Here is a 19,255-nt window from a genome sequence, read left to right on the forward strand (position 1 = left end):
CTTGACTTGACCAAGCAAGACCGCCTAAGCATCTATGAAACGCGAAGGCTGACTTGGGCGTTTTGAAGTCCTCTGCTTGCTTCACGCCGACTTGCTCAAGTCAAGTCGAAGTCGCGAGCCAAGTAACATCTCTGCATTCGGGGGTAAATGACTAGTGTAACGAACAACGAGGCAGAGACAGCACCTTTGCTACAGGTTGGCCGTTCTATTTTCTTTTGTCTTTCTCTACCTTGCTTGCCTAGCATGCGCGTCTGTGCCAGAGTGCCAGTGTCGGTCTTCATCATCACACTCGGTCATGACTGCAAGCATTGTCGATGGGCCCCATGACAATGTTCTGGTAGGTAAAGCTAGCTGCAGCATTTGACATTTCTGGTGGGCGATGCTGGCTGCATCTCAGTGGTCGGAACCAGCCACGTTGCGACCCTGTATGGGTATCTGCTAGTGGGTTGTCTGGTGGCCGGAATCCGCTCTGTTGCTGGGGTAGCTTTATTCTATGAGGGAACTTGTGAGAACTTGCCAAGAATGTCTCCGATGGGCGGTGTTTACTGCACCACGGCGGTTCGTCCTGACCATGCTGCAGCTTGTTTGAGATACCTGACAGAATTGTCTCCGATGGGCGACGGTAGTTGTCTTGAATCTCAATTGCCTGAAACTTTTAGGGGCGAAGCTCCTTAAGGCGTGGATCTGTCTATCCTCTGTCATTGTTGTACGTAGCCACCAGGATGTGAGATGGATGAGAGTGTTCAAGTTATGGGATACAATCAGAAATACAAAACTTTGCTTGTAGCCCTAAACAAACATCGATTCTATCAGGGAGATGGCAGTACTTGGAGTGTTCACTAGGCGGATGCACGGACGGACAGACTAGCAGACAGCCGGACAGATGGACAGACGCGTGCAGCGGGTATGCGCACAGGGGATGCGAGATGGCGGTACTTGGAGTGTTCACTTGATGGACAGACGGACAGACTAGAAGACGGAGGGACAGATGGACGAACGCACGGATGTACAAACGGATGGACGCACGGGCAGATGCACGAATGGCCGCGCGGATGGACTGAAGCACGGACGTGCTGACGGACGCTTTGCCCCGCTCATCACCATTCACTCCGTGAATATGCCGTGATTTTTCAATGCGAACATTGATGAGCGGTCTAAGGAATATTGCGGCAATGTATGAGAAGCTGGCTCAATAACCTCTGGTGTACGAAACTGACTGCCCCTGTATGGTCGCATGACTGACAGGCACTGGTCCCGTCGTGATGTCGCGAGCAGTGGCGCATGTTTTTGCAGAGCAGTTGCTCCTACTGAAGGCCTGCTACAGTAGCGAAATGGTCTGATGGACGGTCAGATACATCCCTGATGGCCTCGTCCAATCATACGCATCAGCTTCATCTGTGGAGTGCAGACCGCACGGAAGACGGAACAACCAACCCTGGTCACACTGATGAACCTTGACGAAGGGACGAGCCTCGGCTTTTGTTTGCGACGTTTCCAGCGCGTAGCTTTTCCCACAGGCACACACGTGGGGCCTGTTGACAGACTGTGGGTGTTGACAGACGATTATGCACCAATGAGCCACCCTGCTCAGCGACCATAGCTTGGGAAAGAAGCTTGGGCCATAGGGGTGAGTCTTACATGCCAGGGGCAGTGTTCCCCAGTAGGTCACAGGGTCCGCGTTCATGTGGTGACGGCTCTGATAGTCGAGGATGTTGCTCCTACGGGTCAAGATATATCTCGTTTATTTATCTCCAGGGGCAGGTCGTATTCCTGGTATCGCAGTGCATCAAGTACCAGCGGTGTCAGGATTTGTGTTTGTCCAAATGATGCTAACCTGAGTGATGAGGCAGTAATGCAGCTTTTGGCTACGGTGCATTTAAGTCAGATACCATCACAGTATCCGAAGCCTGAAGAGATGAACTGCAGTGCATGGCTGCAGCCTGGGGATGGAACCCCTCCTGCGCTCTATCTTCGGTGAAGGCCGTATTGGACTCGCTGAAAGCACAGATTTGGCCGAAAGCGGCAATCAGGGATGCACTCCATTCCGCTCAGGAATGGTGTTTCACACCTTCATACGTGTGCCACGCTGCGGCACCATCCCTAAGGCGTTCGATGGCCACCCCCAATTTCTGCTGGCCCGACCAGGCCTTGTGAAATCCAAAAGCGCTAATGGTCGCCACCCGATCTTCGGCGTGGTCGTAAAAGCCGCGAAACTCCGAGATTTCACCAGCGGCTTGTGGAGGTGCGATCAAAAGCAAAAATCGAGAACTTGCCAATGCGAAGTAGCCCGGCTCGTCTGCGAGTTGCGCAAGGACATCCCGGAGCTCTCTGTGCTTCTCGAGTGGGCTGGTCTTTAGCTAGGCCCCGCAAGGCAGCTAAGTCGAGCATGGCGTTGGCGGCGCTCAATGCCAGCAAGACGGTAGGAAACAGCGCAGAGTGTGACGCCGTTAAGGCATTGACCATGGATTGTACGCTGCAGGTATGCGGCACTGTATGATGAGCCACATGTGGAACCGGTAGCAACACTGGTCAAAGAAGAGCTGACGGCTGGGCTCACTGAGGTGGGATCGTCGTCAAAGGGAGCTTGAACCGCAGCCCTTCTGAACAGCTCAGGTGCCGATGGAGTCCGGAGCGAGAGCTTGTCACCAAAAGAAGCAAGAACAGCCTACCCGGGAAATAAGAGGCTGTGCACCATCTTGGCAGCGCCAGGGCACGCCAAAGTACCCTAAACGGGGTCCCTTGGATGCCCACTCGTTGGAGGAGTCTTGGGCACGGGATTCATGTCACGGGAAGCGTATGTGACATTTCCGAACGATAGGACCTCGCACGCCTTATCACATGAAGGTAGAAGCAAGGTTCCTGACAAGTCGTACCCTGGAACCACTGAAGAGGCCTTCATGCCATTTGCGGATGATTCTGTGGGTAGCTGCTGCAGCGGTCGGGTCGTGAAGTCCATGATCAAGGAAGCATGGACGGCGTCCCGGATGGAGAGACCCGTACTGCTGACCACCCACGAGGTACAAGGTACAGGTGGCTTCAACTGCAAGGTTCAGTCGTCGATCTGCAACATTGTAATGATTACCAAGACAGAGAGAGACAGAACCCTTGCTGCAGATGATAATGATGATGTTCCTCTTGCATTGGTGGCACTCGCTCACAAAGGGGGATCGGCCAAGAACTGGGCGGCAGGATCTTTGGTTTAGTTGGTTATGCATTTCAAAGCATCCAATGGAGTTTCAGTAAAACACAAAACAGATCATAAACGTATGAAAATGCTACACGAGCTAGTGGTCAGGCAATCGAATAGTCTCGCAGCAAAAAGCCGGCTGTAATATCCAGAATGCATGATCCGCCCAACTCATGGCCAATCCCCCTGAGCGGGTAGGTGCCAATTTTCCAAGGAGCATCATTGTCACCATCATGCGCGTCTGTGCCAGAGTGCCAGTGTCGGTCTTCGATCAGGCTAATTATAACATCAAAATCTTAACGTGTACACATCATGAATGTCATGATTTACATGTCATGCTCTTGCAGTAGGTTCGTACACATTACATTGTGAAACTGGTATTGCATGACATGAGTGCATGGCGAACATAAGTAACAGGCTGTAATGTTGAAATCATGACATGAATGCCATATAAGTCATGACTACACGCCACGCTTATGGTGCGCTCGCGATCGTTTCACTAGTTTCATATACCAATTTTGGCATTATGGGACGTGAATGGATGACAAACGTATAGGACTGGTAAAGACATAACCTTGACGTGCATCTCATGTAAGAACATGACTCAAAGCCAATCCTCCTGAGAGGGTAGGTGCCAATGTTGCAAGGAGCATCATCACCATCATGCGCTCGGGGCCGTTTCACTGGCTTCACATACACAAAATTTGGTATTACATGACGTGAACGGACGTCGAAAGCAAAGGACACGTCTGAACATGATAATCATGACATGCGTGTCATGCCAAACATGACTACATGCTACGCTCATAGTGCGCTCGTGGCCGTTTGGCTAGCTTCCCGTATATCGAATTTGGTGTTACGTGATGTGAATGGATGACGAAGGTAAATGACTGGTGCAGCCATGATAATCATAACATGCGTGTCATGTAAAAGATGACTACATGCTACACTCATAGCGGACTCATGGCCATTTTGCTAGCTTCACATATACCACAGTTGGTATTACACAACGTGAATAGATGACAAAGGTATATGACTAGTGAAAACATGATAATCATGACGTGCGTGTCATGTATAAACCTGACCACGGTCATGATGCGCTCGCGGCTGTTTTGCTAGCTTCACATGTAATAAGTTGAATGTTATCAATACGTGACACAAATGGATGACAAAATATATGACATGTCCAAACAAGATAATCATGACATGGAGTCATAATTTACATCTGCCTCGTAACATTTCGCTGATTTTAAGGTGACATCAACTTTTCTCATTCGTGCTTTGCATATCATCGATTCCCTCTGTATGTGGGATCTGCCAATTTTTTTTCTGTCTGTTCCACATTATGAGAGGGTATAAAAGGGCACCACTTTTTCATACCCCTGCAAAGGCAGTTTACAAACGAAAAGAAAATGTAGGATAGTTGCACTATAAAACACATCGCAGCACATCCACGTAGTGAATGATGATGAGTGGGCGAAGCTCCAGAGGTACATCGGGAACTTCGTCTGTCCGTCCATCCAACTTCCCTCTTCCGTTGTAACAATAACAGACCCTTTGTTATTCAAGACTGCAATTTCTCAGCAATGCTTGTAACTATACGCAGTTTCCATTATCTATCTTTGTCTTGTATGTGCTTCAATTCTTACTTATACATTTTTAGTTGACTTATGTTGCCTTCCTGATTTGCGCATCTGACACTTGTTTCTTTATTTTGTCTTTTTTTTTCTTGTGTGTTATAAATGTTGTACCCACCCCCTCTGTAATGCCCTACGGGCCCTGAGGGTATTCTAATAAATAAATAAATAAACTCTGTCTGTCTGCCTCTTTGTCGAAACATCCCGAGTGTGGATATGCTGTGATGACAATGCGAACGCCATCTAGTGAAGATTTCGCATACTATCGGTGGCTGCGACAAGCAACTACAGCAGACAAGCCTACGTTTTAGGGAGCTTCACCTCTAAAACACGTGCAAGATGATCTGAGATCTGCATACCTGATTATATATAGCACAAGAAATCTGAGAAGGTATGAAGGCAAGCACCACGTTATCACTTATGCATTACCAACATGCCCAACTTCATACACTTGTCAACTACCTGCGTACCGCGAGCGTCACATGCCACATGTCACCGCAACATACACATTTGAACCGCTACATACAAAATTATTTTTTATTTCATGCACATGATGGGCACAGCTTGTTAAAGCCCCTAATAGATTGCAGGCTGGGCTTTTTTAATGACACCAACAACGATGTCTGCCTGCAAGGTTTTGCAAAGCGTGTCAATTTCATAACCCTGCCTAAATTTAGCGCACCTTGGAAATCACTCGAAACACTCACAGAACACAGTTGGTATAGTGGGTGCTATGTGTTTCCTAAGTTTTCCAAAGAAATTCCAAGTTGCGCTAAATTTACTTACAATATGACTAGTTATCCAGCCAAATAACAAGTTTTACTAAGCTTGCCTCTATTGCCTTCACAATTAAAACGAAATCGTCATGGCCATTTTAACCAATGGCCACTCCCCTGTACAGGCAGTCTGGTCAACAAACACATAAACACCACCTTTTAAATCTGCCACAACACAATATGGCAGTGAGTCCTCCATTTGAAACACATTTATCGCCATGTTCTGAAATTCTCAGGAAGCCGAACTTCCCAGGACATGCTGTCCATGCAGCGGCTGCTCCTTCAGAAACCTGCGAGAAGACAGGCATCCATGTTTGCCTCCACACAAGCAACACAATTGTCATTTATGAGCACAAACATTTTTTTGTCCCAATAGAGTGTGCTTCGGGCCCGTGAAAGAGACGACGAGACAGAGAAGCTCAGACGTCATGGTCGTGACATGAGCTCAGTTAGCCAGCTATTATACGCTTGCTTGTTTCAAGCCTTCTGCTCCCGCACGTTGGTGACCTCAGACATGATGTAGTGACGGCCGAACCGATGTAGAAAGCCAGAGCTCACAATCTTAGGGCCAGAGCCCAGGAAGCTTCAATGTGGTGACGGAAGGTGTTGCATTTTATTCGAAGTTCGGTGCTTTGACATCGAAAAGAAGCAAGAAGCCCCGCAATATACAGTTGCAATGCGGGAGGCCCGAAACGTGCGAGAACAGAAGGCTCAAAAGAAACAAACATTTAATAGCCGGGTGACTCAACTGATGTCATGGCCACCTTGTCCGAAGCGAAATTTGATATTGGACTTCATGTTAAACAATCAGTGCAGTAACGATCTAAAAGAGAACAGGAACAAGAACATTCTCCCAAGTGAGGATTTCTTGATCAAATGTGTATGTATGTAAAGTTAAACCTGAATATATTAGAATTATCAAAATCTCGAAAAAGTTTGTTATAAAGAGAATTTTGTTATAAAGAGGAAGTTTGTTATAAAGAGGCCGCACGGTGATTGTTGCCCCAATAATGTGGCAACCATAAACCCTTGTGGTACAAAACTGAAAAAAATAAACACACAAATTAAAGAAAAGGTCAGAGCTAGGAACTAGTATTTACCAAGCGGAACTAGTAGATACCAATCAGAAAGCTGATCACGTTGGAAATCCATCAGACTTCTCCCTAGAAAAATTGCCCGCCACTCTATCAAACAAACCTTCCACACAACTTTTCAGACATACGAAATAGAACATCATGGCATTTCGGTCGAAATAAAAATAACTCAATTTAGTTAGAAAGTCAGAAATGCTGCTTATACTTCTTGCATAACTCCCACAGTTTTAAACTGGCAAGAAAACAATAAAAAAGACATAGTTTCGACAAACTAGTGAAGCAATGAATGCGATAGCAACATATTCGAATGTTTTACAAAGCAAGGCTAGCATTTTTAGGAGCAATACTAATTGTAGTAAACATGAACTTGCTAAGTAACCACATTTTCTGCGGCGCGGCCACAGTAGATGACCACGACAATGTTCGTGCATAGTGATGACATTCATTAGAAGCGCCTCCCGTGGACAGTGTATGCTGGTACTAAGGGCTATACGCTGTGTGTCGCCGCTGGTGGCAGATTGTAATGTGTAGAGTGCATCTACACATGGACAGCCGCTCCAGGTACACTTTTGGCACCGTTTTTTCGTGTTGATAGCGCAGCCCATAGAAACTTCCGCCTGCTGTGGGAGCCGCACGGTGATTGTTGCCCCAATAATGTGGCAACCATAAACCCTTCCCTTCCCTCCTTCCTCTTCCCCACCATTTTCAGTCACGAAATAAGCGTGCGCGCAGACGACCCTTGCCGGAAAGGCAATGTTCGCTCCGTAGAGAAAGGAGGCTAGCGCACCCTTCTTCGTATATTGCCACGTTCTATGTCTCAACTTTTCTTATCGCCCCAAAACACTACACAATTCTCAGCGCAAACCCCGCTTGCAGTTTTCGACAAGCTTCCGGACTTTAGTAGATCGTAGCCCAGATGATGGCGAGGCACTCCTTTTCTGTTGTGGAATAATTGGCTTCTGCTTTGGATAGTGACCGGCTGGCGTAACTAATAACCCTTTCAAGTCCGTCAGCCCTCTGCACAAGAACGGCGCCAAGAGCTACGCTGCTTGTGTCAGTGTGTATTTCTGTCTCGGCGAATTCGTCGAAATGGGCAAGTAACGGAGGCGCCTGGAGGTGATGTTTAAGCTCCTGGAAAGCATGTTCCTGCGGCGCTTCCCACTTGAACTCCACGTCAACCTTCGTAAGGTTAGTGAGAGGATCGGCGATGCGGGCGAAGTTTTCTACGAACTGCCTATGATAGGCGCATAGGCCCAGAAATCAGCGCACCGCCTTCTAGTCAGTGGGGGGCGGGAAGTCGGCGATGGCAGCCGTTTTTCGTGGATCGGGACGAACTCCAGACTTGCTAATAATGTGCCCCAGAAACAAGAGCTTCTCGTACGCAAATCTGCACTTTTCTGGCTTCAGTGTAAGTCCGGACGTCTTGATGGCTTCAAGTACAACTTCAAGGCACCGAAGATGCTCGTCGAAACTCGAGGAAAACACGACGACGTCATCCAAATACACAAGACAAGTCTGCCACTTCAATCCTGCCAGTATTGTATCCATAACGCGTTGAAAAGTTGCAGGCGCTGAGCAAAGACCAAAGGGCATCACCTTAAACTCGAAGAGGCCATCCGGTGTTATAAACGCCGTCTTCTCTCGGTCTCTTTCGTCGACTTCGATTTGCAAATAGCCAGTCTTCAGGTCCATTGATGAAAAGTACTTGGCGTTATGGAGCCGATCAAAGGCGTCGTCTATTCGTGGGAGAGGATACACGTCCTTTCTTGCGACTTTGTTCAGGCGGCGATAATCAACGCAGAAACGTAGGGTCCCATCCTTTTTCTTCACTAACACTACGGGGGACGCCCATGGACTCTTGGACGGCTGGATGATGTCATCCCGCTCATCTCATCAACTTGTCTCTTCATGGCCTCACGTTCTCGCGTTGAAACCCTGTACAGACTCTGACGGAGTGATCTGGCATTTTCTTCGGTTATGATGCGATGTTTCGTGATAGGGGTCTGCCGAATTTTTTATGACGATGAAAAGCAATCTTCGTATTGCAGGAGCAGGGCCTTGAGCTGTTCTTGCTTATGGTTCGGAAGTCTGGGATTGACGTCGAAAGCTGTGGGAGGGGCTTGGTCCTCTGAGCAGGTTCCGCAGCATCGGTGAGGGCGAAAGCACTTGTGGCGTCCACAATTTCTTCGATGTATGCCACCGTTGTTCCTTTGTTCACATGTTTGTACTCATTGCTGAAATTCGTGAGCATAACCGTTGCTTTGCCTCCCCGCAGATCTGCCATTCCTCTTACGACGCAAATATTTCGGGTGACCAACAGATGCTGACTGCCTTCAACGACGCCTTCCAAGTCAGGTGATTTAGGAGCGCCGACTGAAATAATGACGCTGGAGCGAGGCTGAATGGTGACTTGTTCTTCCAGCACATTCAACGCATGGTTTCCTGACGACGTGCGCGGCGGTAGTGCTTCTTCAGTGAATAACGTTATCGACTTTGCTCTTAGGTTGATGACAGCCCCATGGAGGCATAAGAAGTCCATACCAAGGATGACATCTCTCGAGCAACGCTGTAGGACTACGAAGTCTGTAGGATAAATACGGCCGTTAATGGTGACTCTCGCTGTGCACATTCCTGTAGGCGTTACGAGATGACCTCCGGCTGTGCGGATTTCAGGGCCTTCCCAAGCTGTCCTAACTTTTTTTAACTTCGTGGCGAACAACCCACTGATGACGGAATAGTCGGCTCCAGTATCGAAGAGAGCGGTCACACTGTGGCCGTCGATAAGAACGTCGAGGTCGCTAGTTCGCCGTCTCGCATTACAGTTGGGGCGTGGCGTCAGGTCACGGCTGCGTCAGCTTGTTCTGCTGCTTCCATTTTGCGTCGTCAGGCCTCCTTCAGTAAGTGAGCTTTCGCCGTCAGGGCTTTGCCAGGTTGGCATTGTGTTCGGAAAGCTCCGTCGCGTCGTCGTTGTCGTAAGAGGATCTTCGGTAGTTTGTCGCACAGCATCCGCACCTCCATCGGTTGCTGCCCTTAGTTTCCCAGATATGGGCTAGGAGACAGACCGGCCCCGCGTTGGGCCAGAGTATTGCCGGTGGTGCGGCGACATGTGCCGGCTGGGCGACGGCGAACTAGAAGGACTTCATGGTGTCCGTTGAGTTCCTGTCAGGTAGTCGGCGATGTCACGTAGCCGTTCTGCTAGCTGTGGACGCGGTGCATTGAAGGGGAAGCCACACAGTCCCATCCGTCCGTACTGGCAACGGCGGTATGTGTGTCCGGCCTCGCCGCAGTGATAGCAGAGAGGGCGGTGGTCAGGGATGCGCCAGACGTCTGTCTTCCTCGGCGCACTGCGCTGGGCCGCTGGCGAACGGTAGGTCGTTGGTGGGGGTGGTGGCGGCGGTGGCGTCTGGCGACGGAAGTGCGATGGGGCGGCGTTTTGGCGTGCGCGTGGAGGAGGGGCGTGGCGGCGAGCTGCAGCATCATAGCTCATGGCTTGCAGCTGAGGCTTTTGAGACTGAGGAACGCCCAGCAATTGCTGGATCTCCTGGCGTACGACGTCCGCGATGGATTCCACGTGAGGCTGCGCTGAAGGAAGTAATTTTCGCAGCTCTTCTTGTACGATCGCTCGGATCGTCTCACGCAAGTCAGTGGTTCGAAGCCCTTGAATGCCGGCGTAGCTTGTAGACCAGAAGCTACGGTTATATTGCCACGTGCGCATCTAGAGCGTCTTCTCTATCGTAGATGCTTCTGAAATGAATTCGGCGACCGTCTTTGGTGGGTTTCTGATCAGCCCGGCGAAGAGTTCCTGCTTTACTCCTCGCATGAGCAGACGGACCTTCTTCTCCTCGGACATGTCGGAGTCACCGTGGCGGAAAAGTTTTATCATGTCTTCCGTGAAAAGCGCCACGTTTTCGTTTGGCATCTGCATGCGGGTTTCGAGAAGAGCCGCAGCCTTCTCCTTGCGCACCACACTTGCGAAAGTGGTGAGGAACCTGGCACGAAAGACCTCCCACGTTGTAAGGCTTCGCTCTTGATTTTCGAACCAGGTCCGAGCAGCATCTTCTAAGGCGAAATACACATGCCGGAGCTTGTCATCGTCTGTCCAATCATTGAAGGCGGCGACGCGGTCGAACCTTTCGATCCAGCTTTCCGGGTCTTCCAGTGGCGAACCACGGAAAGTTGGCGGCTTTTTGGGTTGTCGGACAGGAGTTGTGCAGGCTGCACGGGGGCGGTCATGGTTGCAGTAGTTGATGTCGGGATCCGGGTCTGCCTGGCTGCTTCAGGAAGGGGCCCGTACTCTGGTTGTAGTCCCCTCTGCCGGCGGCTTGTTCGCTGTTCAGGGTTAGCGTCAGTGTCTTCTTTGCTGCTTGGGCTGGGGTCGCGGCTTGAAGGGGGCGTCCGGAAGATCAAAGAAGCAGCACCTCCACCAGATGTCACGGGGTCGTGACGTGGCCGAAGACAGGAGACTTTGTGTTGGAATTTAACTGTTTGTTTGGGCGAACCTGCGCCGGTGAACGGAAAATCCGATTACAGTAGCAGTCTTGGACTGATAGCGGCGAATGGAGCGTTGCCGTCGATCAACTACTCACAAGCAGCGAAGTGCGTCGGCATTTATACTCTTGCCATCGAATGTTCTAGCGTTATCGCTGGCAGTAGTGTAGGTTCCAGAATAATCTGTACAGTTCACAGAGTGGGCGTGATTTTATCGAAATGATCTACTCCGGAAGCTTGTGTGGTGTTTTGGGGCGAGAAGAATTGTGTGGTGTTTTGGGGCGATAACAAAACTTGAGACATAGAACGTGGCAATATATGTGTGTGTATGTATATATATATATACACAAATGAATATTTAACAGACAATAATGCCAAGCAAAGTATAAGGGAAAACTATCAGACCAAATGATAATGTATATGTGAAGGAAAATGGGTGAAAAGATGACTTGCCGTGGGCAGGAACCGAACCTGCGACCTTAGAATAACACGTTCGATGCTCTACCACTGAGCTACCACGGCGGCTATCCCCCCAGCCACTTTATTGGGTATATGTGTGAATTTTAAACGTGGGAGTGTCAGTCAGCGCCACCAGTAGCCACGGCGGCAAGTGTGGCACACTCTTTATGAGCCTGTTTGGCATCACGATCACGTAGCACGTGAACTTATTACGAGCTGGCAGCTGACCAGTAGTCCCTCCTATACAACCTAAAGACACTGAGTTTGCCAGTACGAGACCCTCGTTAACGAATAAAAGGGAAAGAAGTGTATACACAAGGGCTCGCTTTTTAAAACCCGGAAAAACGAGCCCTTAAGTATACACTTCTTTCCCTTATATGTATGTATGTATGTATGTATGTATGTATATATATATATATATATATATATATATATATATATATATATATATATATATATATATATATATATATATATATATATAATGAGATCTAACAGACAATGATGCCAAGGAAGGTATAGGGGAAGTTATTAGGCCAATTGTAATGTAAATGAAAAGAAAGAAAAGTGGGTGAAAAGATAACTTTGCGGTGGGCAGGATCCTGCCCACGGCAAGTAGGAGTGGCACCTCCTGATGGGAGCTTTCAGTCACGTCACGGTGCGAACTCGTCGATGCCTGCCGACATAAGATGCGCTTGCATCATGCGCTGTTCCACTGTCTGCATTCGCTTGTTTCAAGCAGAAGATGCACGACAAAAACAGAATCGTAGATTTTTCTCACAAGAACAATAAAAAGTTTACTTTTACTTGTGTACAATCGCCAACGGTGCCTGCGCTCAGTTATAGCCTAATACAAAATGAGTGAACAGGACTGTGCCGCCTAACCCCAAGGATGATTATTTTGAAATATGTACCCAATCCTGCTATATCTCGAATTCGAAACTGCAGCATTTGTAAATAAAAAATAAAAATGGGTTCCACTGCTGGCTATGGCAGCCGCATTCTGAAGGGCGTGAAAAGCAAAAAACAGGCTTTTGCTTAGAACTTATTGTTGCATATTCATGTGATTTTGAGATGCAAAACGCTCTATTAACATTATTACATTGGGTTGTTCATGGACGATTCCCTTAAAGATATATGAGGGTTTCCCCTCCACTAGGGTTCTTTGCATCGGACACACTCGCTTATCTGCAGACAATGGTTTTATGGTGTGCCAAACCCCGACATCATGTGCGAAATCGAGTCTCACAAGATATCTTGGATGTGATCGCGCTAAACTACCACCACAGCTGCTGTGTCTGTGTTTCTCGTGTACTTGCTCACTCACTTCGTCATTCATTTTCATATTTCTCTCGCAATAATTTTGATGCTTCACTTCACCTAAATTGTTCAGGTTGAGTTCGGATGAAGCTATGTGCCTGAATTCTTGATCATTGTGGTCAGATTTCGTCTTTGTGCAGCATCGCAGCAACGGTGCTGACGCAGACATAAGTACAAGTTTAGATAGCCGTCTCATGAGTCAACTTTCCGTGCAGTTGAATACATGTATGTGAACATGACATGAGAGACCACTTGTTCCTTCATCGAGACAAAGAATGTCTAATTATTACTTGGGCCACGTTGCTGAGTGCGCCATCAAAAGTGTTCATTTTGACTTTCTGGTGTCCCTTTTGAAATCGTTACTATCAGCGGTGCCTTCATGTGGAGTAAACATTACCATTAGCAATGCAGATAGGACCATTATTTTATGCAAATCAGAGTATACGACTACATAATCTTTAGCAACTGTTGAGAAGAACAAATCTGCACATTTAAGCTAAGTAAACGGACATATCTCACCATTTTTGAAACCGTTGTGTGTGCGGCAGTATTATTTTGTGTATTTTCTGAATATGTTAAGTGACTGCTTATCGTAGACAGATAAAGTCTCCTGTTTGAGAAAGCACAAATCTGTCAAACCATATCATTTGTTTCCAAATGCAGGCATAACTTGCACGGTAAACCACGATGTGAACTGAAAACGTCCCTTACTTCGGCACGCATGTTTCAACCCCAGAAAATATTGTAAACAAGCTAGCATCACTAAGCATATCTCCTTAGCACGCAACGCATTTCTTGGTGTACACAATGAGATCAACAAGTGTCTTGCCTTCCTACACCACCATTTTCACAGCAATTGTTCCGTTCAGACGGGTGCCTAAAGAAATTTTGTACAGCTCACATAACTTTCACTATATGTGAAACCTTCGACTTTGTACCTTGAGAGGCTTGCGTCACGAAATTGAGGAGTAATCGTCACCGTACCACTAAAGAGCGGGTACACGGCAGGCGCAGAGAAAGGCAACAAGCAGCGGCAGAACACAAGAGTCCTTGCTATGATGTCGCATTGCCGTGACCGCAGCGATGCCAGTATTCATTCTCGGGGATAATAGCACTGTTAAACAGCTGGTCCCTCAATGCACACACCTAATAAATCGAACATGACCCAGTGCTAATCAAAGCCGATGTGCTCTGTCTCACAGAAACGCGAAATGGCGCAAGATCTACGATCAACGGCTAGGAATAAAGCACACCTGCTATGTCTCACATAAACGTGGAATTCCGCAAGGCCGACGATCAACGGCTACCAAGTGATCATGTGTACTGAGGAAGCGTTTTGTTGCCTTCACGACCGATTCTAAAGAGATACAAGGAGAGTGTAGGAGACGATATAGAGGGGGAGGAGACACGCACGCACAGTAGGGAGTAATGGACGCCACGAGAGGAAGTGAGAGACGGACACAGCCTTTTGCCATTCACATATAAAAAGTCCCATGCATTCCCCTAAGATGACTCGGCTGTAAATCATGCTCTTTTTGTCTTTCCTATGGCGCATAACTTTGTAGGTCAGCGACAGTTCCTCCTCGAAGGCACACGAGCTCGCACCAATGGGAGCACACTCCAGACAGAGTTGGACGGCTGGACATATCGCCTTTCAAAGAGAACATTGGACGTTTTTAGCTTCTCTGTACACAAGCCACGCCGACACGTGGTGCTTCGGTAGTATCAGCGCAGTGGAGGCTGACTTCAGCTTTATTTTATTTCCGTGTTCACAGCTCAAACTACAAGAATAAAAACCTGAACGAGTTAGTTTAGTTGCGAGTAGTGCCTGTTTGTGTTCTTTAGATGCGAAGCCGCTTCCATTCGAGGCAATGTCTGTCCCTCGGCGACTATCGATTCCCGGCGACTATCGATAACTAAACTCTCCTCCCTTTCCTCGCAAGAGCAAAAAGAGGGAGAGTTGCACTCTCTTTTGCAATGACGCTATGAACCTCAACATTGGAACGAGTTGTAGCAGCATCTGTAACATACACTGCAACAGCAGCGTAAGCGGCACCGCTGAGAAATAGACGAGAGCTCGCAAAGCCAAACCTAAACAGGAGCGCTGGCAAGTAGGCCCCAAACACAGATGGGCTTCAGTGCTGTTTAGACAAAGACGAAGAAACACAGAAAAGCAGATCCCTCAACACACGCACAGTGGGGTGTAACAGACGCCGCGGGAGAGAGCGAGGGACGGACACAGCCCCCACCATTTGTGAAAGCGCTTGTCTGTGTTTTGTGTGTCCTTGGTCTTCGTCTGAATCAAGATTAAGCCTATCCACGTATGTACCAACTCGCGGAAGTCAAAGTGCTATTAGACCTCAAACGAGCTTGGGAAGTCGCAAGGAAATGGCAACGGCGGCAAGCGCAGCCAAATTTAAATTGGCGGCAAGCGGAGCTTGCGAAGCCAAATGTAAACAGCAAGGGCGAGCTGAAGACTCCTAACTCCGAGCTCACAAAACCGAACCGCAATGGTTACCTCGAGCTGAAGACCCCAAGACTGTGAGGCACCACGAAGCCAAACCGCAACAGCAAGCCACGAATACTGAAGCGATTAGGAAACGCGAGTTTGCGGTTAGGACATCGAGGCTTTCGAGGCAACTGCATCAGCCCGGGAACACATAAAGGGGAGGGGGGTAACATAAGCGGTACATAACATATACACAACTCCACGCACAAATTAAACATACACGGAAGCATACAAATGGAAACACAACTTGCACAAGGGAAGGGAACACCAGCACTGCTTCGGATTCCCACGTGGCTCCCTTTAGTGGGAGATAGATGTTGCAATTTTTTGTTTGCCCTGATCCCAGGCTGCTTCAACCCAACATCTAACTAAAAGCTCGGCCTCTGCTTTCCTCACGAGCTAGTGTATGGTTGTTATATATCAGCGAATGCACAAGTGAGTGAAGACAAGGAGAACAAGTGGCACCACCTTAAACTCTAAAGTCGTGACGATGCTGCCGCATTCCAGTGTTCAATATTGGCGACAAGAAAAAACGTCGCCGTGAAGCATGACATTTACCTTAAAGATGATGCCAAAAGGCTAGAAAACCACAGCACAACATCGGGTAGAACCGTCCAAAAAGCAAGCAGTGCTTCTTACGTTTTGTGGTGAGCACACCTACGAAACGTTGAGGGCCCTGGTAGCACCAAGAAGCCTTCTGAGCTGGACTTAACGGACACCATCAAGCGACTAACCCAACACGTCAATCCTACTGAGTTACCTGGCCGTTACTGTTTAGAGAAACGAAACTGGTGCCCTTACAATCCTGGCATTGACTACATTACACTTGTGCGAATGTTCACAAAGGACTGCAACTTTGGCAACGTAGACACCATAGGAGGCATCCGGCAGTAGCGCTGCAGTGCAGTCTCAAGCACGGAGTAAGGCTACCTTTGGAAGTGGTGCTGCTAGACTGGCTGTATGTAGAATCCACCAAATCCATGTTCACCAACACTTGCTAGCTACGGATAAACTAGGAAGGAATGAAGGAAGAATAACAAGAGAGAAGGCAGGTACGTTAAACGAACACATGCCCCGTTTGCTGCCCTACGCTGGGGAACGGAAGTATAATATGAGAGAAGGAAGAAAGAGTGGATAAACTAAGGTTTAAGAGAGCCTACGTGCTCGTGATGATGTACGAATCGGCAAGAGACCAGTAGAGGTGGATGCAATGCAGTTGGCAACAGGCGGACATTTTCGGTGTAACATTAAGTTGTACGATTAAGTGGTGCACTTTTTACAGGAACAAAGGGAACAGACAACACTTGCAACTAAATTTATTTCAGACACAATACTTGACATGTATGCCCCCTCACTCCCCTCCCCTCAGCAACACAAAAATAAATAACAGTCAATGAAAACTTACTTAATAGCGAATTTCGCACAATTAAAGATAAAGTAATCTCGGCGCCTGTAGAAATGAGCTTAACCTGCAGACATTCTTATACACGAAACAAACTTTTTTTGTGCACACTCAAGCGATAAAAATGGAGCATGTGCAGCCCATACACTTCAAAGAAGTAATGAAGTAGTACTAAAGAAATGTACAGTAAAACTAGCAAATATGAATAGTTGAGGGCAGCTGCAAGACTTGCAAGTAAAAACTTACACGCACTCAAAACGGAAGTAGGCAACAAGAAAGAGCATAACAAATACAATACTACACACTTAAATTAAAGCTCTTCCACAAAGGTGGCTTACCAATGACTTAATCAGGGGTGGAAGCGGGCTTCAGTCTTTTAGAACACTTTTGGGAGCAAGATTATTGCGGTTTTGAAGCAGCTTTGGAGTAGTAAAAACGGAGCTTTGGAGCAGCTCTGTTGAAACAGAAGGTGTGTTTTGGAGCATCAAAATTTAGTTTTAGAGCATATTTCTCAGGTCACACATCACTCTTAATCAGAATTTTTTTATTTCTGGCAAACAAGAAAATTCAGTAGTTCTTACTAAGCATGCAATGCTGATTAAGTGACCAGACTTACCCCTAAACTGATGTGTATTAAACTTTACAACATCAAAGCTGAAAGCACAGCAACTGAAGAAAAAAATATGAGGTGCTCTGGATAGCTACTAAACCTCAGATAGATCAAAAATTTAATATTAAATTGTGGCAATATTTGAAAGCGTGATTCAAACACTGTATTCTACATGAACAGCAACTCAAGACTAGAGATGAGCTAATATAGCAAAAGTTATCCTCATGCTAAGCTCTATAAAAATAAATGAAAAAAGCTTATGTTCAGGACATTGAAGTGCCACAGTCGACACGAGAACTGCAAAGAAATTTAGATGCGCTTGCCGTGCCATTGCCAAGCAATTAGGTGATTTTTTTTTATTACGATAGAAATTATATAGACACTCGACAAGTTTTGGCCGTTGTCACTATTTTCCGCGTGAACTCCAAGTTGGCAATACCCCGTGCACATCATACTTTCTACCCGCAGGTAAAACTGTGCAAGCTGGGGTGATGAGCACTGCTCAAACAGAGAATAAACGAGGCGGGCAATTTCAGTCGCTCTGAGGGCGCATGCGATAGTATCCCACCACGAGTTAGACCTGCCATCGGATGCTCAAGCAGAGAGGAAACACGTCGCCCGTCTAGAACGAGCATGAAAATACGCGGGAGGGGGGGAGGGAGGGGTCACTTGGGCAGCAGCGATGAACTTTGATTTTGAGAGCGTGATTGTAATAGCTGGTGCACACGCTATTGGCAAGCATCAGTGCACGGCTTGTGAATCAACATTTCATAGAGTGTCACGATGTCGGATCCAAGAAAGTTAGCTGTCAGCTTTTGTATTGTCATGGGGTCGTGATGTTGACGAAAGCAGTAGCCACTGTTTTTGTGAGTGAACTTTATATCTTGGCGAACCTGTGCCCAGAAAACAAAAGGTCACTCTACAAGCAATACATGCTGTGAACTGATAGCAGCGAACGTAGAGGGTCGGCCATCGATAATATGCCAAGCAGTGAAGTGCGTCCTCATTCATACATGTGTCATAGAAGATTCCAGCTTTATCACTAGCGGCTGCATAAATTCCAGAACAATCTCTAATGCACACGTTGAGCGTGTAATCTTATCAGAAGGTTCTAAGATTATGCAGATGGTTGGCGGTCATTCTGGTGCAGTTTGCGCAAGGCAGCGTCACATGCGTAATGGTGTGGTAACAAAAACAGAAGGGAAGGAGTGCATTCAGCATCACCATTAGAACATTACACATTGTTGCCATTGCAATCATCACTTGTTAAATTGAGAGAGAGAAGTAAACATTTATTTTCGAAACAGTGTCCCGAGCAATGCCCGGTGTCACCATGAAGTGGGAGAGCTCTTTAGGTTAGGAACCCTCTGGCTTCTACTGCCCTCTTGGACCTGGCGACGAGTTGTTGTTGGTCTTCCCGGTCCTCGAGGGTGAGCTTCGCCTCCCACGTTTCGGTTAGGTTTTCATTCGTCTGTCCTGCTTCATTATCAGCTGCGTGTTGTTGCAGATTACGTCTGGCAGTTCACTGGCATGTAAGAAGCAAGTGTGCCAGGATGTTTGGTACGCTGCAGAGCGGGCCTATGGAGAACGTGCATTGAGCCGGTGGAGCCGCTGCGCGGGAGGGAACGAAACGAAGTGGCGTGATACGTGCAGCAGCCGCTCCACGAGCCGAGCCGTGTCACGCTGGTCAAGGAGCTTTCCAATGTCGCGCATGAATTGCTGCGTCGTCAACTGCACTAATAGCTACGAGAAGTGCCATCCTGGAACAAAGTT

At 47.6% G+C, this 19,255-nt stretch overlaps 2 protein-coding genes and 1 non-coding gene across 5 annotated transcripts in view; 1 reads left to right on the forward strand and 2 right to left on the reverse strand.

Annotated features, from left to right (window-relative positions):
- Positions 1-19,255, forward strand: part of LOC142804253 (uncharacterized) — a 325,610-nt gene that overhangs the window by 220,725 nt on the left and 85,630 nt on the right. The window lies entirely within an intron of this gene.
- mRpS23 (mitochondrial ribosomal protein S23) overlaps positions 5,344-19,255 on the reverse strand; it is a 42,760-nt gene continuing 28,848 nt past the window's right edge. For 2 of the 3 annotated variants that reach the window (XM_037419592.2, XM_037419598.2), the window contains exon 4: positions 5,344-5,890. In XM_037419592.2, coding sequence (XP_037275489.1) covers positions 5,833-5,890 — 58 coding nt within the window. In that variant the 3' untranslated portion in view covers positions 5,344-5,832. Of the gene's footprint in view, positions 5,891-17,210; positions 17,327-19,255 lie in introns of all 3 variants that reach the window. The other variant, XR_005109447.2, reaches the window with a different exon arrangement.
- Positions 11,633-11,704, reverse strand: TRNAT-UGU (transfer RNA alanine (anticodon UGC)). Its single transcript has one exon. It is a non-coding gene; the product is annotated as a tRNA-Thr (tRNA).

This window comes from Rhipicephalus microplus, chromosome 3 (genome assembly GCF_043290135.1).
Source record: "Rhipicephalus microplus isolate Deutch F79 chromosome 3, USDA_Rmic, whole genome shotgun sequence".
Taxonomy (NCBI): domain Eukaryota; kingdom Metazoa; phylum Arthropoda; class Arachnida; order Ixodida; family Ixodidae; genus Rhipicephalus; species Rhipicephalus microplus.